The sequence below is a fragment of the Entelurus aequoreus genome, linkage group LG17 (assembly GCF_033978785.1).
Source record: "Entelurus aequoreus isolate RoL-2023_Sb linkage group LG17, RoL_Eaeq_v1.1, whole genome shotgun sequence".
In the NCBI taxonomy this organism is placed as follows: domain Eukaryota; kingdom Metazoa; phylum Chordata; class Actinopteri; order Syngnathiformes; family Syngnathidae; genus Entelurus; species Entelurus aequoreus.
Window position 1 is genome coordinate 17,542,890 of NC_084747.1, and position 27,460 is coordinate 17,570,349.

Here is a 27,460-nt window from a genome sequence, read left to right on the forward strand (position 1 = left end):
GACTGGCTGAAGAAAGATAAACACTTAATGAATATCCTACTGGTGGCTTGTAAAAAGACCATTACTCGGAAATGGATATCCCAGGAGAGCCCGAATTTGAAGCAATGGATGGAAACAACAATGGACATATATAAAATGGAGAAGATAATTGCCTTTATTAATTATAAATTGGAGAAATGTACTTCATACTGGGAAAATTGAGTCAACTATGTCACGCCCCATAAACCTGACTTAAATTTTTTTAATTAGTGATTATACTGAAAAAAAAAAAAAAAAAAATCCTATATCCCTATATGTGTATATGTAGGTATGTATATATATGTTTATATATGTGTATATATATATATATATATATATATATATATATATATATATATATATATATATATATATATATATATATATATATGTATATATATATATATATATATATATATATATATATATATATATATGTATCTGTTTATATTTTATTTTATTTATTATTACTATTAATGTATTATTTCCTTTTTTTTGCTGTTGTTTTTTTTTGTTTTGTTTTGTTTATTTAATCGATGTATTTGTAGATATTACTTTGTTTTTTGTTGTTGTTTCTTTCTTTTTTCGAGGGGGGGGTGGGTGGTATGGATGGGATATAAACAAAAATATTTCGACATTTAGGGCAGACAATAGATATATGATTTATGTGAATACGATGTAATGGATAGGAATGTCTGATGCTGGATGTCAATAAAAAAAAAAAGAAAAAAAAAGAAAAAAAAGAAAAAAAAAGAAAGTAGAATATTGCAGTTCCGGGCTTTGAGGACAATAATGACTGATTAGGAACGTGAGCTGATTTGGACCATTGTTTGCCACAAAACAGCTCCAATTAATGTTTTCACGCCCGTCGAACCCCCGCTCGGCTCAGAGTTGTGATTTGTAGCAAACGTTTCCTGTGTTAATGCTGAGACATGCCGCGTGAAAGAAAACCTTCTGAAGCGGCTAATTAACGAGTATACGTGTTACGTGAGCACAATTAACGACCAGATAGGAAAAAAGAAACTAATAAGAAAAATAACAGCGGCGTACGCTGACAACTTACACCGGGTTGTTGCACTGCCGCGTCCGGATGCGTACTCCGGTGCCACAGGAGCGCGAGCAGGAGCCGTATTTGTTCCAGGAGCCCCAGGCGCCATCTTGCTTGAGCTGGTGTGGATTTTTCCACATGCAGTGGCCTTTGTAGCACCACTGGACAAAAAAGGCAGTAGTGTTACCACATATAGCCACACAAGCACTGGATTTGGTTTTAAAACACACTCAAATCTGTTCAGAGGAAATATTTTTGAAAAAGTCCTAACACAAAGTGGCAAAATTTACAGCTAGAATTCACCAACTCGAGTATTTCATATATATTTCATATATATATATATATATATATATATATACACTACCGTTCAAAAGTTTGGGGTCACATTAAAATGTCCTTATTTTTCAATGAAGATAACTTTAAACTAGTCTTAACTTTAAAGAAGTACACTCTATACATTGCTAATGTGGTAAATGACTATTCTAGCTGCAAATGTCTGGTTTTTGGTGCAATATCTACATAGGTGTATAGAGGCCCTTTTCCAGCAACTATCACTCCAGTGTTCTAATGGTACAATGTGTTTGCTCATTGGCTCAGAAGGCTAATTGAAGATTAGAAAACCCTTGTGCAATCATGTTCACACATCTGAAAACAGTTTAGCTCGTTACAGAAGCTACAAAACTGACCTTCCTTTGAGCAGATTGAGTTTCTGGAGCATCACATCTGTGGGGTCAATTAAACGCTCAAAATGGCCAGAAAAAGAGAACTTTCATCTGAAACTTGACAGTCTATTCTTGTTCTTAGAAATGAAGGCTATTCCACAAAATTGTTTGGGTGACCCCAAACTTTTGAACGGTAGTGTATATATATATATATATATATATATATATATATATATATATATATATATATATATATATATATATATATATATATATATATATATATATATATATATATATATATATATATATATATGTATGAAATACTTGACTTTCAGTGAATTCTATATATATATATATATATATATATATATATATATATATATATATATTTATTTATTTTATTTACATAAAAGAAATACTTGAATTTCAGTGTTCCGGTGGCTATCCATTAGATGGCAGTATTGTCCTGTTTAACCTCTCCGTTCATGATGAGTATATCATTTCGGCCACCGTGTTCAATGGAGAAGTCTGTTCTACATATTTACAGGCAACATACACCTTCCCCTTCGAACTGTCCTGGATGAACTGAAATTCCTGTTTCCATTCGTTTGAATTCGTTAGGCAAGCTGTTTATATTGTGGGAAAGCGGACGTGAGAACAGGCTGTCCCCACTCAGTCTCAGGTCCGCATTGAGCTGGAGGGGGCGTGGCCTCCAGCTCCGGCTGAATACCGGGAGTTTGTCGCTAAAAACGGGAGGGTTGGCAAGTATGAATGTATATACTCTGATGATTAACTTGTGTGATGACTGTATTATGCTGATAGCATATATTTATACCATGAATTAATTAATACACGTTGAAAAACTTATTCGGTTGTGTTACCATTTAGTGGTCAATTGTACGGAATATGTACTGTACTGTGCAATCTACTAATAAAAGTCTCAATCAGTCAAAAAACAAGTGTAGGTAAACTGTTGACCACGACTGTACATTAATCAAACTAAATTAAACACTCAATTTAGGCCAAAAACATGTAGAATGTTTAAAAAACAAATATCTAAATAAATTAAAGCTGCAAGCAGCGTTGGTCGGGTCCGCATTTTGGCAGGTGCTAGTCCTAGGTGTCCCAATACTTTTGTCCAGTGGTAGTCCTGTGTGAGACCTACATAGAGGTTTTTGTTTCGTGTCTCTACGATATTCGTACTGGGAGTTAGAGGAAGTCGTGTCTGTGTTTTTTTCCTAGGTGTTGCGGCACAGTGGTTCTTTTCTTTGAAGGCGCGTAAAATCACAGCAGCGGAGCAGCTTTAGTGCTGCGGGTCTTTGAAGGCTCGTAAAATCAAAACGGTAGCACGAATCACAACGCCGTCATCAATTTTTAATCAGAAGGGTTCAATCTCTCTCCTGTAGTAGTTTGAAGCCGAAACGACAAATGCGCTCAGAGGAGATAATGTTTGATGTTTGGTGACCGGTTTTAACAAACATTTTGTTTTGAAGGAGGGATTGCAAACTTCCTGTTGATTTTTGCTGAAGGATGTCAATCGATGAAATGTAGGTCTAAGTGAGACCTACATAGATATATTTGTTTCATGTCTCTAAGACGTTCCTACCGGAAGTTACAAGCAGTTTTGTCTGAGTTTTCCTCTGAGGAGCAGTTTTGTCTCTGTTTTATTCAGAAATTGCGCTAGAGCGTAATTTTGAGTTTTGGGGTTCGTTTTTTTTTTTTTTAGATGGCAATTTCCACCAGTCCCGATGTGTGTGAGAAGTTTGGTGAGTTTTGAAGTATTTTAAGAGGGTCAAATTACAGCTCGAAGAGGCAAAAATGAGTGTTTTTAGTCATTTTTTGTGTTGAAGGGGAAATTGCCAACTTCCTGTTGGTTTCTGCCCGAGGATGTGAAATTATGAATTGTAGGTCTAAGTTAGACCTACATACAGGTTTTTGTTTCATGTCTCTACGACCTTCCTAGTGGGAGTTACAGGCAGTTTGTTTTTTTCCTAGGGGGCGCTAGAGCGCAGTTTTGATTTTTGGGGTTTGGTTTGTTTACTAAAGTGTGCTGTCACAGTTTTTCTATGTGTGTGTCAAATTTGGTGAGTTTTGAAGCATGTTAAGGGGGGCAAAGTAGTGCGCAAAGCTGCGGAAGAATAAAGAAAGAATAAAACCTTACAATTTCAATAGGTTCCTTTGTACAGGCGGACCCTAATAATAAATATAAATCTACGATTTGGTGAAGCCGCAATATTTGAAGCGCGATGTAGCAAGTACGAAGATGTACGAAAAAAAGCAGAGTTCGTGTTTGGGAGTGAATCAAAATGAACAGAAGGGGACCGAGTGCGGAGCCTTGAGGGACACCATATGTTCAGTAAATGGTTGGATCTGTACTTGAAAGAAACTCCATCGTCCAGCGTGGTGATGTGCAACTATCCTTGTTAAAAATACCAGCTTTAATCAACTTGATGTTCAATCATGTAGCGCGGCACCTACTTACTTTCCCAGGTGCACATTCTGTCCCGTCGAGCGGCGGGCCCTTCTTGGTCTTGCAGAAGTAAGGGTTGTCCGGGTGACTGCACCAAAGCTGCTTGCATGGGTCGAATGTACGGAACTGAAAGAGAAAATTACAAAAAGGACAGCCAGAGAAAAACAACATTAATTGAGGCTTGCGAGCAGGTGCAAGTGGAGTTTATGAATAAAGCCTAATGGACGGGGCCACACATGCAGTAGTCGTCCACATGTGCGATGTGGATTTGAAAGGCTTTCCCTGGTGAAAAAATCTCATTAGGAACCTCCAAGTATAAGAGGGTTGGAAGACGTCCGTCAGACATCCTGAAGTAAGTGGAAAGAAAACACTCCGCATGTTGGAGCTGGCACTCGAGAGCTTTATAGTGCAGAGTGTAAATCCTGTGGAGCTCTTTATCCAGCTCCACAATAAGGTAGCCAATGATAAGATAGCGAAACGGCGTGGCGTGCGCCTCCACAAATGCGCAATTACGTGAGCCAAAGAGAGACCGACCGTGCATGTTTGGCGCTCAAATTGCCACTGAAGTAGGCCCTTATTGGGAGTAAACCATCTTTATCATTAAAGGCCTACTGAAATGAATTTTTTTTTATTCAAACGGGGATAGCAGATCCATTCTATGTGTCATACTTGATCATTTCGCGATATTGCCATATTTTTGCTGAAAGGATTTAGTAGAGAACATCGACGATAAACTTCGCAACTTTTGGTCGCTGATAAAAAAAAGCCTTGCCTGTACCGGAAGTAGCGTGACGTCACCGGAGGAAGGACTCCTCACATTTTCCCATTGTTTACAATGCAGCGAAAGAGATTCGGACCGAGAAAGCGACGATTATCCCATTAATTTGAGCGAGGATGAAAGATTCGTGGATGAGGAAAGTGAGAGTGAAGGACTATAGTGCAGTGCAGGACGTATCTTTTTTCGCTCTGACCGTAACTTAGGTACAAGCTGGCTCATTGGATTCCACACTTTCTCCTTTTTCTATTGTGGATCGCAGATTTGTATTTTAAACCACCTCGGATACTATATCCTCTTGAAAATGAGAGTCGAGAACGCGAAATGGACATTCACAGTGACTTTTATCTCCACGACAATACATCGACGAAGCTCTTTAGCTACTGAGCTAACGTGATAGCATCTGGCTCAAATGCAGATAAAAACAAAATGAATAAATCCCAGACTGGAAGGATAGACAGAAGATCAACAATACTATTAAACCATGGACATGTAACTACACGGTTAATAATTCTCAGCCTGGCAAAGCTTAACAATGCTGTTGCTAACGACGCTGAAGCTAACTTAGCAACTTAGCAACCGGGCCTCACAGAGCTATGATAAAACATTAGCGCTCCACCTACGCCAGCCAGCCCTCATCTGCTCATCAACACCCGTGCTCACCTGCGTTCCAACGATTGACGGCGCGACGAAGGACTTCACCCGATCACAGATGCGGTTGGCGGCTAGCGTTGGCTAGCGCATCTGCTATCCAAGTAAGTCTTCCTTGTTGTGTTGCTACAGCCAGCCGCTAATACACCGATCCCACCTACAACTTTCTTCTTTGCCGTCTCCATTGTTCATTAAACAAATTGCAAAAGATTCACCAACACAGATGTCCAGAATACTGTGGAATTTTGAGATGAAAACAGAGCTTTTTTGTATTGGCTTCAATAGGCTACCGATACTCCTGTTTCACTGGCTACGTCACGCGCATACGTCATCATCCAAAGGCATTTTCAACCGGAAGTTTAGCGGGAAATTTAAAATTGCACTTTATAAGTTAACCCGGCCGTATTGGCATGTGTTGCAATGTTAAGATTTCATCATTGATATATAAACTATCAGACTGCGTGGTCGGTAGTAGTGGCTTTCAGTAGGCCTTTAACGAGTACAGTAAAAGTAAGAAGGCAGCAGGCAGGAATAGCTGACGGAGAAACTGCGATATTTAAAGCTCAAATGCTACCTTTTCTTGTTAGTTTTTGCACCAATAAATTCAAGATTCAAGATTCAAGATGATTTATTGTCAATTCTTAACATGCACAAGACACATAAGAACTGAAAAGTACATTTTCGGCACAGTCCCACTAAGAGCAGACGTATACGTTACAGGGAGACAAGACGAGACCGCCGACGGAGCAGCCATTTTTACGGCGCTCCTTAAAAAAGGTGGGAAAAAGGTGACTTTGGGAAAGGGGGGGAAGAGTAAAAAATATCAGTCAAAGGCTGGACCCACAGGAGGCGGTCCAGATTGAGTCCAAGGGAAAAAAACTCATTTGCAATGCACACATAAACACGTTACATGTAGTCACAACAAACTCGCAACAGAGGGAGGGGGAGTTGGAGCAAACAAGCGGTGGTGAAGGCGTTGGTTGGGGAAGGGGCGGGTGCGTGCGTGTATGCCCAATTTTCTTGGGTTACTGTTTTACTTAGGCTCGTCGAAAAGTTTTGCACGAGACCGCCATTTTTATTCAGTTTTAGTCCTACATTTTAGTCAGTAAGTTATCAATTCTTCTCTATCCTCTTGTTGTGGGGCAGACTGGCTCGTACGTGCACACGCATCCTCCGCTGTTGCCATTTCCAAGACAAAGTAGCGTAAAGTTCGAAGTTATCTCTGTCAGTAGACTCGCTACGGAAGTGCTAAAAAACGAGGCTGACGGGGAGAAGACACGGCAGACCTTCCACGAAATGGTGCGTCCTGAAGAGACGGTCTGAGAGGAGCTTGTAAAACATAATCCATGCAAAATGTTGACCAAGCATGCACCATTATGTAATTAGACCATAAAGAACACTATAAAAAAAAATCCTATTTTTATGGTTAATTTACTCTAAATTTGTACTGTATTTTTTCTATTTTTTTTTAAATAGTTTATAAAACTGTAGAATTGAAGACATTATCTGTAAATAAACCATCCGCCTGTTATTTTGAGTAATATGCCAGTAATGACAAACTATGTATATTTCTATTTTTTTTTTTACAGAAAAATACCAAATTAATTATACATAGCATTTTCTGTTTTCTTAAATTACTTTCAAATTCATGTAATATTACGATATTTTTCCGTAAAACGTTTCATGAAAATTTCTGTAGTTATAGTATTTTTGACCATTATTTGGTTTACAATGTTTTACTTTACTTTACTTACGTTTTTTTCCAGAATTTTTTTTTACAGTGAAGTGTTTTAAATGTAGATAAGAAAAATCATCATAGGGCTGTTAGAATATTTATGTATAGGTTATCACACAACTCTTATGCTTAAAGGCCGTTGCTATAGTTATTATCTATTGTGCTCAAGTTGTACTTTTCTATCCGTGCAAAGGCACACAGCTTGTTATCTTCCACTGCAAGTTTCCTCGCAGCAGCAGTTTCTGTTCCCAGACCCTGCCTGCTAAACAGCCAAGGACGGACTTCAAGTACCTCAACGAAGATGAGACGACAGCACGCAGACAAAGCAGAGACAAGGCGAAATCACAAGGCCCCCAGCACATTCCGTTCTGAATAATCACGTATTGTGCGTGCAGCTGCTCGCATGATATGTGTGACCACTCCCTTTAGAGGCAGCCTCAGTGATGTTAACTAGGGAACGACTGAATAAATAGAAGAGCGCGGGGGCTGTACCTTAGAGCGTGGTGGGAGACTGGAACTGTGTGCAGCCCCAAACGTTTCTCCTCATGAGCAAAATTTAACTCTGTCTCTGCCTGATTCCTTGCTTCTTGTCTTGTTTAATAGATAGTTCGGTGTTTGAACCTGACAAGGACCCCTTTAAAACATTGGCAGTTTGACACCGACACACATTAATTGCATTCTTATTTTCCATGGGCAGAAGAAGCTCATCTTGTTAGGAGGATGCTGTCAGAAGGCGTTTTTACACAAAACAATTCACATTTGCATTTTATGCAGCAGGTTAACGAAGTAAGACACGCTGCTGGAAACTTCCACTCGCTCTTCTGGCTTTTGGGGGATTTGCGAGATTTGTGGCGCTTCTCTTCGCCGTCGGCCGCCAAATCCCTCAGCAACAATTTCATTGGAAAGGAACCCCTCACACACACACACACACGCACACACACACACTTGTCCTTAATAAATGTATGCTGGTACACTGTCAATTTCCTCAGACTCTCTGAGGAAATGAAGAGGAGAGCGACGACAAGAGGAGAAGGAGGCCGCTCCCTTTGTTCAAGCCAGGAAGCGAATAGGAAACAACAAACACCCATTGTGGAAGTTTTCCCAAGCCGAAAATGAAACACAGACCTAAAGAATGTGGGTCATATTGACATGTATTCTTTGGTCTAATTGCATGTCTGGTTCAAAGTTATAATCTTATTTTCCAAAGAGAAACCACTTGGTCTCATTTCAAATTTACTTGTGTAGGCTCCAGCACAGCTGTGAGCCTGAACTGGTAGAGGAAATAGTGAAGTTAATTATATTTATATAGCACTTTTCTCTACTCAAAGCACTTTTACATAGTGAAACCCAATATCTGAGTTACATTTAAACCAGTGTGGGTGGCACTGGGAGCAGGTGGGTAAAGTGTTTTGCCCAAGGACACAACGGCAGTGACTAGGATGGCGGAAGCGGGGATCGAACCTGGAACCCTCAAGTTGCTGGCACGGCCACTCTGTCAACCGAAGTATACCGCCCTAAAGTCCAAACTATATTGACAAATGTATGATTTAATTTAATTGTATTTTATTTTATGTATTTTAATCTATTTATATTTATTTTGATTTATTTTTTTAATTTATTCAAATTTATTTTAAATTTATTTTCCATTTATTTGCAATTTATTTTTAATTTATTTAAATTTATTTAAATTTATTTCAATTTATTTCGATTTATTGTAATTTATTTGTAATTTATTTTCAATGTATTTTAATTTATTTTAATTATTTTTTTTATTTTTATTTTTTATTTGTAATGTATTTTAATTTATTTTAATTTATTTTTTAATTTTATTTAATTATATGTAATTGAATATCATTTAATTAGTTTTTAATTAAATTAAATGAATCTAAATTAAATTAAATTATCTATTTTAATTTGTAAAACTGGTGCCATTATAAAATATTGATCACCTGCGACATGAGGCCTGGCATCGAAACAGTGCCATTCTCCTGTCCGTCCGCCCGTTTGTCCATTAGTTAGCAAAATAACTCAAAAAGAATTGGGCAGTTTTTTATGAAACGTCCAAAATGGGATAAGGAACACATGGTTACATTTCGAGGCTGATCCGGATAACGGTCTGGAGTCAGGATTATCTTGCTATTGAGCTGTCATACAAGCGTAACAGGAAGCGAACCATCATTGACGGTAACAGTAAATAATAGTGACATTTAGGGGTGTTGCAAAACAACTTTTTCATGTCCGATACGATACCGATATTGGAGCCTTGACTATTGTCTGGTACCGATATTGATCTGATACAATAGCAGGCCGAATCATAGATACTAGATTTGTCCCGATACCAATAATTTAGTAGCGGTACCAATACCAAAATGTTTATCGATACTTTTCAATACTACAAAAAATGCCAATATTGGCTTGATTTTGTCATGTCTGTGTTCATGTTTTTGTTTGGCCATGTGCTGTTTTGTTTTTTGGACACTTCCTTAGTTCCTGGTTTCACTTCCTGGTTTTGTTTGTCACCATAGCAACCATTAGTTTCACCTGTTCCACGTTTGGACTCACACACACCTGTCTCACGTTTTCACAGTCATGTCATGCACCTGTTCACAGTTAGTCACGCACCTGTTTTCACTTATCATGTCACTATATAGGCTTTTCTGTTTCTGTTGTTCGTCCTGGCGACATCACCCATTCATGCCATGTCCACAGTTCCTTGTCACGTTAGTTCTTGTTTCATCTCTTGTCACGTAAGTTTTTGTTTGTTTAATGTTCATAGTTCTCCGCCATTGTGCGCGCCCTTTGTTTTTCTAGTCAAGTTTTTTACCTCCGCTGTGAGCGCCTTTTGTTTGTACCTTTTGTTTGAGTTTATAGTAATAATTAAATATGTCTTTACCTGCACGCCACGTCCGTTCCAATTCTTTTGCACCACGGGAGAGCAAACCACGCCAAAGACCTAGTCGTGACAGATGTCGCCAGCATAAGAGCTCTCCCGCAAAAAATTTGGACAATTTTGACGAGGCAACGTGGGAGGTCCTCCGCGCGATGGAGGAAGAGACACTCCGCCATTCCCCCATGGAGCGCAGGGATCTCATGTGGGGTCCGACCGGCAAACTGGTGCCGATCAGCTCCCTTTGGCCCGGGGACGTTGGCACGTCATCCCTGTCCCGGAAGCGGCGCTCCAGACCGAGGATGTCAGGGAAGGTGAGCGGACAGCACGCTGCGCTCCTGCAGGCTCCTCCCCCTCCGGGCGGAAATGGAAATCAGCCAGCCTGGCAGCTCAAGAAGCACTCCACAGACCTGGAGATTGTTTTCCCAAATTCTTTACCGGTTCAATCCAAGCCACCCAAATTCCATGCCCCGCCCCCCAGGACTCATGCCACGCCCAAGTCAGAATTTTTTTTTTCACCCACAAAAGCCCAGGTGGGGGGGAAAGAAAGACATTTTGGACAATTTAGAGGGGAGGATTCTGCCCTCCTCCTGAACCCCCTCCGCCCACCCCAAAAGACGGTTCCAGACCGCGGGGAGCGCGTCTGGTATCCGCTCCTTGAGGGGGGGGCTAGGGCTGGGAATTGTTCAGGTGGGGTGGCTCAGCATCGTCACGCCAAGCCACAGCCTCCAGCACGACCACAACCACCTGTCTTTCGACCTGCCAAGCCACAGCCACCAGCACGACCCCCACCACCAGTCTTTCGTCACGCCAAGACACAGCCTCCAGCACGACCCCCACCACCTGTCTTTCGACCTGCCAAGCCACAGCCACCAGCACGGCCGCCACCACCAGTTTTTCGACCATGCCAAGATCCACCTGCTCCACGCCCAGCTCCACGCCAAGCGCCACCAGTACCTGCTCCACGCCAAGCGCCACCAGTACCTGCTCCACGCCAAGCGCCACCAGTACCTGCTCCACGCCAAGCGCCACCAGTACCTGCTCCACGCCAAGCGCCACCAGTACCTGCCCCACGCCAAGCGCCACCAGTACCTGCCCCACGCCGCCAAGTGCCGCCCGTGGCTGCCCCACGCCGCCAAGTGCCGCCCGTGGCTGCCCCACGCCGCCAAGTGCCGCCCGTGGCTGCCCCACGCCGCCAAGTTCCGCCCGTGGCTTCCCCACGCCGCCAAGTGCCGCCCGTGGCTTCCCCACGCCGCCAAGTGCCGCCCGTGGCTTCCCCACGCCGCCAAGTGCCGCCCGTGGCTTCCCCACGCCAAGACCAAAGCCAAGACCAAGACCCGCCAAGTGACCAAGACCAAGACCCGCCAAGTGACCAAGACCAAGACCCGCCAAGTGACCAAGACCAAGACCCGCCAAGTGACCAAGACCAAGAACCGCCAAGTGACCAAGAACCGCCAAGTGACCAAGACCCGCCAAGTGACCAAGACCAAGAACCGCCAAGTGACCAAGACCCGCCAAGTGACCAAGACCAAGACCCGCCAAGTGACCAAGACCAAGACCCGCCAAGTGACCAAGACCAAGACCCGCCAAGTGACCAAGTCCAAGCACCGCCACGCCAAGTCCAAGTCCAAGACCAACCATGTCAACACCAAGACCAAGTCCAAGACCAACCATGCCAAGACCAAGACCCAGACCCTCGCCAAGACCCAGACCCTCGCCAAGACCAAGACCCTCGCCAAGACCAAGACCCACGCCAAGACCAAGACCCGCCACGCCAAGCTTCGCCGCCTGACGCGCCACGCCAAGCTTCGCCGCCTGACGCGCCACGCCAAGCTTCGCCGCCTGACGCGCCACGCCAAGCTTCGCCGCCTGACGCGCCACGCCAAGCTTCGCCGCCTGACGCGCCACGCCAAACTTCGCCGCCTGCCATGATGACGACGCGCCTGCCTCCTCGTCTGCCACGAAGGTGGCCACAGCCTGGTCGTCCGCCACGCCAAGTGCGCCCACCTCATCGGCCATGGATATGGCCATTCCCGGGTCGCCCACCTCGTCAGGTACAGCGGCGATCTACGCGTCGCCGCCACCTGATCCTGCCCCGGTGGATTCGGGGACACCTGGTCTGGCGACCCACCGCCATGTCCCCCTCCCCCCCTCCCATGACTCTTGATCCTATTTTTTGTTTTTGGACATCTGGGATCTGTCCGTAAGGGGGGGGTTCTGTCATGTCTGTGTTCATGTTTTTGTTTGGCCATGTGCTGTTTTGTTTTTTGGACACTTCCTTAGTTCCTGGTTTCACTTCCTGGTTTTGTTTGTCACCATAGCAACCATTAGTTTCACCTGTTCCACGTTTGGACTCACACACACCTGTCTCACGTTTTCACAGTCATGTCATGCACCTGTTCACAGTTAGTCACGCACCTGTTTTCACTTTTCATGTCACTATATAGGCTTTTCTGTTTCTGTTGTTCGTCCTGGCGACATCACCCATTCATGCCATGTCCACAGTTCCTTGTCACGTTAGTTCTTGTTTCATCTCTTGTCACGTAAGTTTTTGTTTGTTTAATGTTCATAGTTCTCCGCCATTGTGCGCGCCCTTTGTTTTTCTAGTCAAGTTTTTTACCTCCGCTGTGAGCGCCTTTTGTTTGTACCTTTTGTTTGAGTTTATAGTAATAATTAAATATGTCTTTACCTGCACGCCACGTCCGTTCCAATTCTTTTGCACCACGGGAGAGCAAACCACGCCAAAGACCTAGTCTTGACAGATTTTAACAGAAAATCTTACACTACATTAAACACTCACAGTCAAAGAACAATTTTACAAGGTTAAAATGTAAATTCAAAGGCATCGACCCTGAAGGGAACATCTTCCCTGTGCTCCTCGACTACAGTCTGCATCGGACCGAACAGCAGGACAGGTGTAACAACTACATTATTACCTGTCACTTTTTATAACTCTTTGTGCAGATCTGAATGCTTATTATTTAAATGTTTACCCAAGTTTGAAGCAAAAGTAGTAATACTAATCGCCACATTTGGCGGTACTTCATTAGTACCGTTATACCGAACAACCCTAATAGATACTTGTGTTATTTTGTAGTGTGGAATGTTATAAAAAGGCTTGATCAAGTAAAATTAGACAAACAGAGAACAAAACAAACAACTATTTGTTATTAAACATCTGGAAATGACTTATGCTTTCTTTAGGTTGAAGTGGAATGGTAATTGTGGGGGGTTTTTTTGGCGCAGAGTAACCACAATTATTTATTAAGTTAAGCTCGTGCTGCGAACACGTTTGTTACTGGATACTTTGTATTATGCTTCAGTCTTGGAGACTTTAGATGTGTAAGTAATATGCAACTATAATTGTTTGATACGTGTTTATATTGACAAATGTGCTGTTTTACACTGCAATATTTTTCAGTTCAGGAAACTTATTTTGTGTTGTATTGCATTTGAAAGTTTAGATGCAAGCCGGTATAATCTAATACTTGTTTTTTCACTGATATTTTTACCGATATCCGATATTAATATAGGCGTGAGACACCCATAGTACAATTAATAGTAATACAGTAGGTAATAATAATAATAATTAGGGGTGTGAATATTTGGGCACCTAACGATTTGATCCGATTCTGATTCCTGGGAGACGATTCAGGATTGATTCTGGAATTAACACTATTCTCAATTCAAAACCAGTTCTTACGTTGTATTTTCTGGTATAGTAATTCTGATTAAAAAATAAATAAATCAAAACAGGTTACTGGCTAGAAAAGCTCCTTCTGGTTGCATGAAGATGGCCTTAAAAAAAACGCCTTTTTAAAAATGTATTCTCATAAAAAAATATCGTAACATTTTATTTTGTTTATTCTTAATGTATTTTTGAAAATTATTCGATTTCAAATCAGGATGAATAAGAATCACAATTCCGATGTGAATCGATTTTTTTTGTGGCTCCCTATTAATAATAACAAAGCATTCAAGCAAAAAGGTGAAAACTGTGTTGGTCAACTTGTGGTCAAGTTCCATCCTCGTGTTTTCCATGTGGCAGCACCCCATAATAAAACACAAGTGCAGGAAAGTCAAATAAAAAGCAGAAGACACTTGTGGAGTCCAACTTGGTCCAAACTTTTTGTGCAACTTAAAGCCCTATTTAAGAACTTTCAGTTTTGGGTGATTTTGGCGGCGCCAGTGGACCAAAGCGGTAGCGTTTTTAATTTGTTTTTAGTTCATTTAACCTGTATTTAAAGGCCTACTGAAAGCCACTACTACCGACCATGCAGTCTGATAGTTTATATATCAATGATGAAATCTTAACATTGCAACACATGCCAATACTGCCGGGTTAACTTATAAAGTGCAATTTTAAATTTCCCGGCAAACTTCCGGCTGAAAATGTTTCGATATGATGACGTTTGCGCGTGACGTCAACGGTTGAAGCGGAAGTATTCGGAGCCCATTGAATCCAATACAAAAAGCTCTGTTTTCATCTCAAAATTCCACAGTATTCTGGATATCTGTGTTGGTGAATCTTTTGCAATTTGTTTAATGAACAATGGAGACTGCAAAGAAGAAAGTTGTAGGTGGGATCGGTGTATTAGCAACAGCAACACAACCAGGAGGACTTTGAGGATAGCAGACGCGCTAGCCGAACGACCTCACCTTGACTTCCTCCGTCTCCGCATCGGTGATCGGGTGAAGTTCTTCGTCGTACCGTCGATCGCTGGAACGCAGGTGAGCACGGGTCGTGATGAGCAGATGAGAGCTGGAGTAGGTGCAGAGCTAATGTTTTTAGCATAGCTCTGTCGAGGTTCCGTAGCTAAGTTAGCTTCTATGGCGTCGTTAGCAACAGCATTGCTAAGCTTCGCCAAGCTGGAAAGCATTAACCGTGTGTTTACATGTCCAGAGTTTGGTAGTATTGTTGATCTTCTGTCTATCCTTCCAGTCAGGGACTTATTTGTTTTGTTTCTATATGCAGTTAAGACGGATGCTATCACGTTAGCTCAGTAGCTAAAGTGCTTCACCGATGTATTGTCGTGGAGATAAAAGTCACTGTGAATGTCCATTTCGCGTTCTCGACTCTCATTTTCAAGAGGATATAGTATCCCAGGTCGTTTAAAATACAAATCTGTGATCCACAATAGAAAAAGGAGAGAGTGTGGAATCCAATGAACCCTTGTACTTTAGTTACGGTCAGAGCGAAAAAAGATACGTTCTGCACTGCACGCTAGTCCTTCACTTTCAAGTTCCTCATCCACGAATCTTTCATCCTCGCTCAAATTAATGGGGTAATCGTCGCTTTCTCGGTCCGAATCTCTCTCGCTGCTGGTGTAAACAATAGGAAAATGTGAGCAGCCCTTCCTCCGGTCACGTCACGCTACTTCCGGTAGGGGCAAGGCTTTTTTTTTTATCGGAGACCAAAAGTTGCGAACTTTATCGTCGTTGTTCTATACTAAAACCTTTCAGCAAAAATATGGCAATATCGCAAAATGATCAAGTATGACACATAGAATGGATCTGCTATCCCCGTTTAAATAAAAAAATGTCATTTCAGTAGGCCTTTAAAAAGGAAAAAAATCCCATTGAGATTAAAAAAACCTCTTTTTCAATGGAGTCCTGGCCAAGAGGCAGCAGAGTTACACATTAAAATGGCAGGATGGACATCAAGTAAAACAGTTACAGATAACCGAGGCTCCTTCAAATCCTCTCAGTTTAGATTTAAAAGCATTTAAGGATAAACATTCAGTCAGCTTTCAGTCTCTTTGTAGCATGATCTGAGTTTATGGAGCTGCATAGACAAAAGCTTTTCTTCCCTAGCTCAGTGCGAGCAAAAGGAACAGAGAGCAACACCCGATCGTTGAATGTCAGTGCATAAGAGTTGGTACTTCTCTGTGAAATCAATGCCAACATGTATTCTGACAATAGTCCCAGAAGAGCCTTGTAAATAAAAATGTACCAATGACACTGTCTCCTAGTGCAGTGTTGTTCAACCTTTTCTGAGCCAAGGCACATTTTTTTCATTGAAAAAAAATCCAGAGGCTCACCACTAGCAGAAAACATAAAAAAAAAATGAAACTCAGCAGCCGATATTGACAATAAAAAGTTGTTGTTGCAATTGTTGGATATGAATTCAAAGCATAACCAAGCATGCATCAATATAGCTCTTGTCTCAAAGCAGGTGTACTGTCACCACCTGTCACATCACGTCGTGACTTATTTGGAGTTTTTTGGCGTTTTCCTATGTGTAGTGTTTTAGTTCTCGCTCCTATTTTGTTGTTGATTGTCATGTCATGTACGGATGTACTTTGTGGACGCCGTCTGCTGCTCCACACGCTGCAAGTCTTTGCTGTCGTCCAGCATTCTGTTTTTGTTTACTTTGCAGCCAGTTCAGTTTTAGTTTTCTACAAAGCAATTAGCTACCTGCTGCCACCTACTGATGTGGAAGAGTATTACATGGTTACTCTGCCGATCTCTAGACCATACTTGCCAACCCTCCCGTTTTTAGCGGGAGAATCCCGGTATTCAGCGCCTCTCCCGACAACCTCCCGGCAGAGATTTTCTCCCGACAAACTCCCGGTATTCAGCGATGTTAAGATTTTATCATTGATATATAAACTGTCAGACTGCGTGGTCGGTAGTAGTGGCTTTCAGTAGGCCTTTAAGAGGCATATTTCTTCAGCCAAAGTTGCGATCAGCGATTCAGAGCCGCCTTCTCTGACGATCTTCCATTAGCACTTGGATTGACTGACTAATTATTGACGAGCCTGAGGACCCCGGGGGAGCGTCATGACTCCTGACATGTTTCGCCTTCCGCCTGACGCCTCTAACATCAACACATCCCCTTCAATCTGACTCAGACTTTTAGTGTGAGTGACTTTCACCACGAAGATGGATCATAAATATAAGGCTCCATATTTTTTTTTTATTAATGATGATCAGTGCAGCTCTGCTTTTGTTTTGCTTCCAGGCAGACGCCAACGGACGAGAGGTTGGCTATGAGCTGATCTGACATTTGGCCTTGCATACATCTATAATTCAATACGTTGCTTTCGTATACAAAAAAAAGCCTTTTGAAAGCTGCAGAGCACACAATGTGCGACCTTCCGCCACAACCGCCATTATCGGACATCAATTTCAAAGCCAGAACTGGCAGGATTTGCGTGTGAATGCCCTATGTGCGCAAGCCGCCGTTTGAGCGGAACTGAAATGATTGACCGTCCAGGGTGAGTGGAGTGTGTGGATGTTGGAACTGTTCGAATCGGTTGAGAACTGTGGGATTTGGAGAGGTCTGTATATTGCCCGTTTGTCCTGGGCATGACGTTAAAGGCCTACTGAAAGCCACTACTACCGACCACGCAGTTTGATAGTTTATATATCAATGATGAAATCTTAACATTGCAACACATGCCAATACGGCCGGGTTAGATTAGTAAAGTGCAATTTTAAATTTCCCGCGAAATATCCTGCTAAAAACGTCTCGGTATGATGACGTTTGCGCGTGACGTCACGGATTGTAGCGGACATTTTGGGACAGCATTGTGGCCAGCTATTAAGTCGTCTGTTTTCATCGCAAAATTCCACAGTATTCTGGACATCTGTGTTGGTGAATCTTTTGCAATTTGTTCAATGAACAAAGGTTCCATTCTAGAGGCTAACCTTTCCTGTGATAAAATGGCAACCAAGGTAATCAAAAAGGTTAACCAACGAACGAGATTTCTCTACAGAATTTCCTCTCTGGTCAACAAAAGCACCTTGAGGATTCTGGCGGGAACTCTCGTTCAACCCTTTTTCGATTACGCATGCACCTCCTGGTACCCTAGCACCTCCAAAACCCTCAAATCTAAACTCCAAACATCTCAGAACAAGCTAGTCAGGTTACTTCTAGACCTCCACCCCAGATCCCACCTCACTCCTACCCACTTCTCTAAAGTGGGCTGGCTCAAGGTGGAGGACAGAGTTAAACAACTTGCACTGAGCCTAGTCTATAAAATCCGCTACACCTCCCTGATACCGAAGTACATGTCAAACTACTTCCTTAACGTAAATGACCGCCATAACCACAACACCAGGGGGTGCTCCACTAACCACGTTAAACCCAGATTCCGAACTAACAAAGGTCTTAACTCATTCTCTTTCTATGCCACATCAATGTGGAATGCGCTCCCAACAGGTATAAAAGAAAGGGCATCTCTATCCTCCTTCAAAACCGCTATAAAAGTTCACCTCCAGGCAGCTACAACCCTAAACTAACACCCTCCCCGGATTGCTAATAATCAAATGTAAACAATCAAATGCAGATTCTTTTTCTTATGCCTTCTGATCTCTCTCTCTCTCTCTCTCTCTCTCTCTCTCTATGTCCACTACTTGATGTCCATATCCCCACCCCCCCACCCCACCCCCCCTCCACACTCCTGATTGTAAATAATGTAAATAATTCAATGTGATTATCTTGTGTGATGACTGTATTATGATGATAGTATATATGATAGTATATATCTGTATCATGAATCAATTTAAGTGGACCCCGACTTAAACAAGTTGAAAAACTTATTCGGGTGTTACCATTTAGTGGTCAATTGTACGGAATATGTACTTCACTGTGCAACCTACTAATAAAAGTCTCAATCAATCAATCAATCAAACAATGGAGACAGCAAAGAAGAAAGCTGTAGGTGGGAAGCGGTGTATTAGCGGCCGGCTGCAGCAACACAAACACGTAGCCGGTGTTTCATTGTTTACATTCCCGAAAGATGACAGTCAAGCTTTACCATTGGCCTGTGGAGAACTGAGACAACAGAGACTCTTACCAGGAGGACTTTGAGTTGGATACGCAGACGCGGTACGGTGAGTACGCAGCTGCGGCTTCCAAACATTTGATCGCTTGCCCGTACGTGCGTGCCGCTATGTGCATATCACGTACATAACTTTGGGGACTTTGGGGAAATATATGTGCTGTATGAACTTTGCGGAGGTGAACGGTACTTTGGGCTGTGGGATTGAGTGTGTTGTGCGGGTGTTTGATTTGTATTGGCGGGTTATATGGACGGGAGGGGGGAGGTGTTTGTTATGCAGGATTAATTTGTGGCATATTAAACATAAGCCTGGTTGTGTTGTGGCTAATAGAGTATATATATGTCTTGTGTTTATTTACTGTTTTAGTCATTCCCAGCTGAATATCAGGTCCCACCCGCCTCTCACAGCATCTTCACTATCTGAATCGCTTCCACTGCCCTCTAGTCCTTCACTCTCACTTTCCTCATCCACAAATATTTCATCCTCACTCAAATTAATGGGGAAATCGTCGCTTTCTCGATCCAAATCGCTCTCGCTGCTGGTGGCCATGATTGTAAACAATGTGCAGATGTGAGGAGCTCCACAACCTGTGACGTCACGCTACTTCCGGTACAGGCAAGGCTTTTTTATCAGCGACCAAAAGTTGCGAACTTTATCGTCGATGTTCTCTACTAAATCCTTTCAGCAAAAATATGGCAATATCGCGAAATGATCAAGTATGACACATAGAATGGACCTGCTATCCCCGTTTAAATAAGAAAATCACATTTCAGTAGGCCTTTAAAGTGCATCCGGCAGTGGAGGCTCCTCTATGGGGTCTTGGGGCACTAGGAGGTTAACCCCTTTACTACTGTTACCCCAGGTGGCCCTTGGCAAAGGCCTAGTACCTGACTGCCCCCTAGCCAGGGATACGATGAAGACCTCAACAGCGAAGCAGGCGGAAGACGGTAAATGTAAGAACTACCACAACGGCTGCGATGGCGGAAGAAGGCACCCCCACATCCATGTGGGCCCAGTTATGGGGAAATAACAACCCAAGACCTCAACGGTGGAACAGGTGGAGGATGATTGCTAACCCTGTGGAGCGTCACAACGGCTGGGATGGCGGATGAAGGCTGCAGCAGAAAAGGGTCTCCAGTCGTCTTGGACTCCATGCTACTGGACCCTGACCCGGATCTGTCAAGGATCGTGTTGGTGACTGTGCACCAGTCTCCCCACGTTAAACAAAGTCACGCACAGGCATCCTCCATAAAGGGATACCCCCCTACCAGGAGGATCGTCATACTCGCTTCGAGTGACCGCCGATGACGATGATGATATTGCCCGTTCATTTTCAATAAAGGGAAATTCCTGGTAATTCCGGGTAATTAGGGAATTTTTTAAACTGGGAAACATGCTGGCTTGAATGTCCAGGGTGAGTGGAGCATGTGGATGTTGGAACGGTTCAAATCGGATAAGAAATTTGAGAAATGCAGTCGATTGTTTATTTCCTATTCATTGTTAGTGGGGAGAAACTTTCCGGGAAAACTGTGAATTTTTGGAAAGGGGAAACATGTTTTGTGTTCGATTTCCAGTATCAGAAAAGTTGTGTAGGTGGATGACTGAAAGGTCGGAATTGGGTTTAAAAAATGCTAAATATTTTGAGAATATAGGGTATTGTAGAACTTTGAATATGTCCACTCATTTGAAGGGGAATTTCCTGGAAATGTGGGAAATTTGGTAAAACCGAAATTTAAAAAAATATATTGATACCAGCACAATTATCAGCAAATTGTGTTGGAATGTTTCGGAATCGGTTGAAAAATATTGACGGAGCAACCGTTTGACTTGAGAATGAGTATTTCGGTATTCCTGGTATTTCGGGAAAACCTGGAATTTGTAAAAAAGGAAAAATGGTAATTTTGTCGTCCCCACGAATAGAAATGTTTTGTGAAACGGTTGAAAAATGTGGATTGTGAAAACTTTCCAGCAAGAGGTGAAAAGTGGGCTTTGGGGAACCGGGAGTGCTGGATATTCCTGGAATATTTTGCAACTTGTAAAATGGTAGTTTGATTGTCCAAGGTGAGCGAAGAGTGGAACAGTTCCAATCGGGTGAAAGATTTGGGAAATATAGTCGATTGTATATGTCCTATTCTTTGTCAATGGGGAGAACATTTCCGGGAAAACTGGGATTTTTTGGAAAGGGGAAACATGTTTTGTGTTCGATATATCAGAAAAGTAGTGTGGGTGGATGACTGAAAGGTGGGAATTGGGTTTAAAAAATGTTAAATATTTTGAGAATATAGGGCATTGTAGAAGTTTGAATATGTCCACTCATTTCAAGGGGAATTTCCTGGAAATGTGGGGATTTTGGTAAAACCGCAATTTAAAAAAAATATTGATACCAGCACAATTATACTAGATGATATGAATGGGTTGGTGTTGGAATGTTTTGGAATCGGTTGAAAAATATTGACGGAGTAACCGTTTGACTTGAGAATGGGTATTTCGGTACTCCTGGTATTTCGGTAAAACCAGGAATTTGTAAAAAAAATGTGTAAAAATGTATCGTACAAGGTGATCAGAGCGTGGAACGGTTCCAATCGCGTGAGAGATTTGGGAAATTTGGTCGATTGTATATTTCCTATTCATTGTCAATTGTTCATTGTAGAACTAAGAATATGTTCATTCATTTGAATGGGAATTTCCTGGAAATGTGGGAAATTCGGGAAAACCTGAAATTTTTGAAAATATTGATACCAGCACAATTGTCCTTGATGATATGAAGGGGTTGGTGTTGGAATGTTTTGGATTCGGTCGAAAAATGTTGACGAAGGAACCGTTTGACTTGAGAATGGGTATTTTGGTATTCCTGGTATTTTGGGAAAACCGGGAATTTGTACAAAAAGAGAAATTGTCCTAGATGATACGAATGGGTTGGTGTTGGAATGTTTCGGATTCAGTCGAAAAATTTTGACGGAATAACTGTTTGACTTGATAATATGTATTTTGGTGTTCCTGGTATTTCGGGAAAACCGGGTATTTGTACAAAAAAAGAAATTGTAATTTTTTTGCCCCAACGAAGAGGAATGTTTTGTAAAACGGTTGAAAAATTTGGACTGTGAAAAATTTCCAGCATCAGGTGAAAAGAGGGCTTTGGAGAACTGGGTATACTGGAAATTCCTGGAATATTTTGCAACTTGGAAAATGGTAGTTTTATCGTACAAGGTGATCGGAGCTTGGAACAGTTCCAAACGCGTGAGAGATTTGGGAAATGTAGTTGATTGTATATTTCCTATTCATTGTCAATTGTTCATTGTAGAACTAAGATTATGTTCATTCATTTGAATGGGAATTTCCTGGAAATGTGGGAAATTTGGGAAAACTTGGAATTTTTTAAAAATATTGATACCAGCACAATTGTCCTAGATGATATGAATGGGTTGGTGTTGAAATGTTTCGGATTCAGTCGAAATATGTTGACGGAATAACTGTTTGACTTGATAATGGGTATTTTGGTGTTCCTGGTATTTTGGGACAACCGGGTATTTGTACAAAAATAGAAATGGTAATTTTTTTGCCCCAACGAAGAGGAATGTTTTGTAAAACAGTTGAAACGGTTGAAAAATGTGGACTGTGAAAACCTTCCAGCATGAGGTGAAAAGAGGGCTTTGGAGAACCGGGAATTCTGGAAACTCCTGGAATATTTTGCAACTTGGAAAATGGTAGTTTTATCGTGCAAGGTGAGCGGAGCGTGGAACGGTTCCAATCGCGTGAGAGATTTGGGAAATGTAGTCGATTGTATATTTCCTATTCATTGTCAATTGTTCATTGTAGAACTAAGAATATGTTCATTCATTTGAATGGGAATTTCCTGGAAATGTGGGAAATTCGGGAAAACTTGGAATTTTTTAAAAATATTGATACAAGCACAATTGTCCTTGATGATATGAAGGGGTTGGTGTTGGAATGTTTTGGATTCGGTCGAAAAATGTTGACGAAGTAACCGTTTGACTTGAGAATGGGTATTTTGGTATTCCTGGTATTTTGGGAAAACCGGGAATTTGTACAAAAAGAGAAATTGTCCTAGATGATATGAATGGGTTGGTGTTGGAATGTTTCGGATTCAGTCGAAACATGTTGACGGAGTAACTGTTTGACTAGATAATGGGTATTTTGGTGTTCCTGGTATTTCGGGAAAACAGGGTATTTGTACAAAAAGAAAAATGGTAATTTTTTTGTCCCAACGAAAAGGAATGTTTTGTAAAACAGTTGAAACGGTTGAAAAATGTGGACTGTGAAAACTTTCCAGCATGAGGTGAAAAGAGGGCTTTGGAGAACCGGGAATTTTGGAAATTCCTGGAATTTTTTTGCAACTTTGAAAATGGGAGGTTGATTGTACAAGGTGAGTGGAGTGTGGAACAGTTCCAATCGTGTGAGAGATTTGGGAAATGTAGTCGATTGTATATTTCCTATTCATTGTCAATTGTTCATTGTAGAACTAAGAATATGTTCATTCATTTGAATGGGAATTTCCTGGAAATGTGGGAAATTTGGAAAAAACTGGAATTTTTTAAAATATTGATACCAGCACAATCTTCGTAGATGATATGAATGGGTTGGTGTTGGATTGTTTCGGATTAGGTTGAAAAATGTTGACGGAGTAACTGTTTAACTTGATAATGGGTATTGTGGTGTTCCTGGTATTTCGGGAAAAATGGGTATTTGTACAAAAAGAGAAATGGTAATTTATTTGCCCCAACGAAGACGAATGTTTTGTAAAACAGTTGAAACGGTTGAAAAATGTGGACTGTGAAAACTTTCCAGCATCAGGTGAAAAGAGGGCTTTGGAGAACTGGGAATTCTGGAAATTCCTGGAATATTTAGCAACTTCGAAAATGGCAGTTTTATCGTACAAGGTGATCGGAGCGTGGAACGGTTCCAATCGCGTGAGAGATTTGGGAAATGTAGTCGATTGTATATTTCCTATTCATTGTCAATTGTTCATTGTAGAACTAAGAATATTTGAATGGGAATTTCCTGGAAATGTGGGAAATTCAGGAAAACATAGAAGTTTAAAAAATATTGATACGAGCACAATTATCCTAGATGATATGAATGGGTTGGTGTTGGAATGTTTCGGAATCGGTTGAAAAATGTTGACGGAGTAACTGTTTGACTTGATAATGGGTATTTTGGTGTTCCTGGTATTTCGGGAAAACCGGGTATTTGTACAAAAAGAGAAATGGTAATTTTTTTGCCCCAACGAAGAGGAATGGAAGAGGAATGTTTTGTCAAACAGTTGAAACGGTTGAAAAATGTGGACTGTGAAAACTTTCCAGCATGAGGTGAAAAGAGGGCTTTGGGAGAACCGGGAATTCTGGAAATTCCTGGAATTTTTTGGCAACTTGGAAAATGGTAGCTTGATTGTACAAGGTGGGTGGATGTGTGGAATGGTTCCCACCGGGTGAGAGATTTGGGAATTGTGCAAGTTCGAAAAATGGCCAATTCATTTCCAATGTTAAAGATGACCCGGAAAACCAGGAATTCTGGGTAATTTGGGAAATTTTGGAATTTTTTTTCCGGTGCGCATAGTGAGTGGTAGTTTCCCGGGACAACAATTTGCTATAAGTTGTGTGTCCTAACGGAGGATAAAGATCCTTCAGCAAAGATGCATGGATCCCCGACCTTTATTCTAGTTTCCAGCTAATGGCAATGGCTGAAGTCAACATCCTAATACTTCCAAAGGCACACAATTTAATTTCTGGTTTTGAGGGAGCAAACGACATTTCCTGGTACTCACAGAGGTGCAGATCTTGTAGCCCACCCCGAAGTCGAAGCGGCACTGCTCGTCCATGGAGTAGTTGATGCCGGGCAGCTCCGGAAGCTGCGGCCAGTCGTGCTTGAAGGGGTCGTCCAGGAGACAGTCGTAGGTGCTGTAGGGAGACCATGAGGTAACACCAGAAATCTGTCATCGGTTGGAAAATGTGGGAGGATTGTGATGGTTGGAGGAAAGGTCAATGAGGTATGGGTCATCACAGGCGAAAAGGTTTTGGTCAATGTCGCTCAATTTCTGAAGGCCCAGCAAATGTGTGATCGAGTGAGTAGAAATTGTCCCGGCAAGGAATCTGCGTTCAAAGAACTCCGGCTTATTAGTGATTCCCAGAGCCCAAAAAAAGTCTGCGGGCTATAGAGCGTTTTCTAGTCGGGCTCCAGTACTATGGAAAGTTCTACCGGTAACAGTTAGAGATGCTACCTCAGTAGAAGCATTTAAGTCCCATCTTAAAACTCATTTGTATACTCTAGCCTTTAAATAGACCCCCTTTTAGACCAGTTGATCTACCGTTTCTTTTCTGCTCTGCCCCCCTCTCCTTCGTGGAGCTGGGGGCACAGGTTCGGTGGCTGTCCAAAGTCGGGAACCGGGGTGGACCGCTCGCCTGTGCATCGGTTGGGGACATCTCTGCGCTGCTGACCTGTCTCCGCTCGGGATGGTCTCCTGCTGGCCACACTATGGACTGGACTCTCACTATTATGTTAGATCCACTATGGACTGGACTCTCACTATTATGTTAGATTCACTATGGACTGGACTCTCACTATTATGTTAGATCCACTATGGACTGGACTCTCACAATATTATGCTAGATCCACTATGGACTGGACTCTCACTATTATGTTAGATCCACTACGGACTGGACTCTCACTATTATGTTAGTCCCACTATGGACTGGACTCCCACTATTATGTTAGATCCACTATGGACTGGACTCTCACACTATTATGTTAGATCCACTATGGACTGGACTCTCACACTATTATGTTAGATCCACTATGGACTGGACTCTCACTATTATGCTAGATCCACTATGGACTGGACTCTCACTATTATGTTAGATCCACTACGGACTGGACTCTCACTATTATGTTAGATCCACTATGAACTGGACTCCCACTATTATGTTAGATCCACTATGGACTGGACTCTCACACTATTATGTTAGATCCACTATGGACTGGACTCTCACACTATTATGCTAGATCCACTATGGACTGGACTCTCACTATTATGTTAGATTCACTATGGACTGGAATCTCACTATTATGTTAGATCCACTATGGACTGGACTCTCACAATATTATGCTAGATCCACTATGAACTGGACTCTCACTATTATGTTAGATTCACTATGGACTGGAATCTCACTATTATGTTAGATCCACTATGGACTGGACTCTCACACTATTATGTTAGATCCACTATGGACTGGACTCTCACAATATTATGCTAGATCCACTATGGACTGGACTCTCACTATTATGTTAGATTCACTATGGACTGGACTCTCACTATTATGTTAGATCCACTATGGACTGGACTCTCACAATATTATGCTAGATTCACTCGACGTCCATTTCCCCGGTCGCTCAGGGGGTGGGGGGGTCCCCACATCTGCGGTCCCCGCCAAGGTTTCTCATTGTCCCATTGGGTTGAGTTTTTCCTTGCCCTGATGTGGGATCTGAGCCGAGGATGTCGTTGTGGCTTGTGCAGCCCTTTGAGACCGTCGCGATTTAGGGCTATATAAATAAACATTGATTGATTGACTGATTGAAATTCCATAGAGAAATTACAAGACCTGCGCGAGAAATTCCAAGTTTCACAATTGTCGATTCAAACCAATTCTCACAATCCAAAAATTGTATATATATATATATATATATATATATATATATATATATATATATATATATATATATATATATATATATATATATATATATAAATATATATAAATGTATATATATATAAAATGGATGGATATATATACAGTATATATAGCCGAGGTTTCTGTGGTTTACCCGTTATACAGTGCTCAATACCGGGGTAGAGCAGAATATACGTTAGGTCAGAAAAAACACAGAGGCTATATCATCCCTACAAGCCTGTTTCGCGGGTTTCTCTACACGTCAGGTGATTTTGACGAGCAGGGAAACCTGCGAAACAGGCTTGTAGGGATGATATAGCCTCTGTGTTTTTTCTGACCTAACGTATATATATATATATATATATATATATATATATATATATATATATATATATATATATATATATATATATATATATATATATATATATATATATATATATATATATATATATATATATATATATACATATATATATAGCGAGGTTACCGTTAGACAGTGCTCAATACCGGGGTAGGGCGGAATATTCGTTCGGTACACCATACAACAGTGCAACTAAAAGATGTAACCTGTGCCTGAAAGAAAAACATTTTTATTATATGCCATCCCAGCATGTCCACATTAAACAAACGCAACAAACTGCTCCCGTCATGTCGGCACAGAAGCAAGGCACTACTGTGTTACAATGGCCACACCACCATGTGATGTACCCTATATACTGTATATGTAACAACCACA

General features: G+C 41.7%; 1 protein-coding gene across 1 annotated transcript in view; it reads right to left on the reverse strand.

Moving 5' to 3' along the window:
• The window catches only part of LOC133632119 (A disintegrin and metalloproteinase with thrombospondin motifs 3-like), a 147,136-nt gene that overhangs the window by 110,111 nt on the left and 9,565 nt on the right, over positions 1–27,460 (reverse strand). Inside the window, exons 3-5 of the mRNA XM_062024352.1 lie at positions 24,822–24,954; positions 4,214–4,327; positions 1,082–1,227 (exon numbers count right to left, since the gene is read on the reverse strand). Coding sequence (XP_061880336.1) covers positions 1,082–1,227; positions 4,214–4,327; positions 24,822–24,954 — 393 coding nt within the window. The remainder of the gene's footprint in view (positions 1–1,081; positions 1,228–4,213; positions 4,328–24,821; positions 24,955–27,460) is intronic.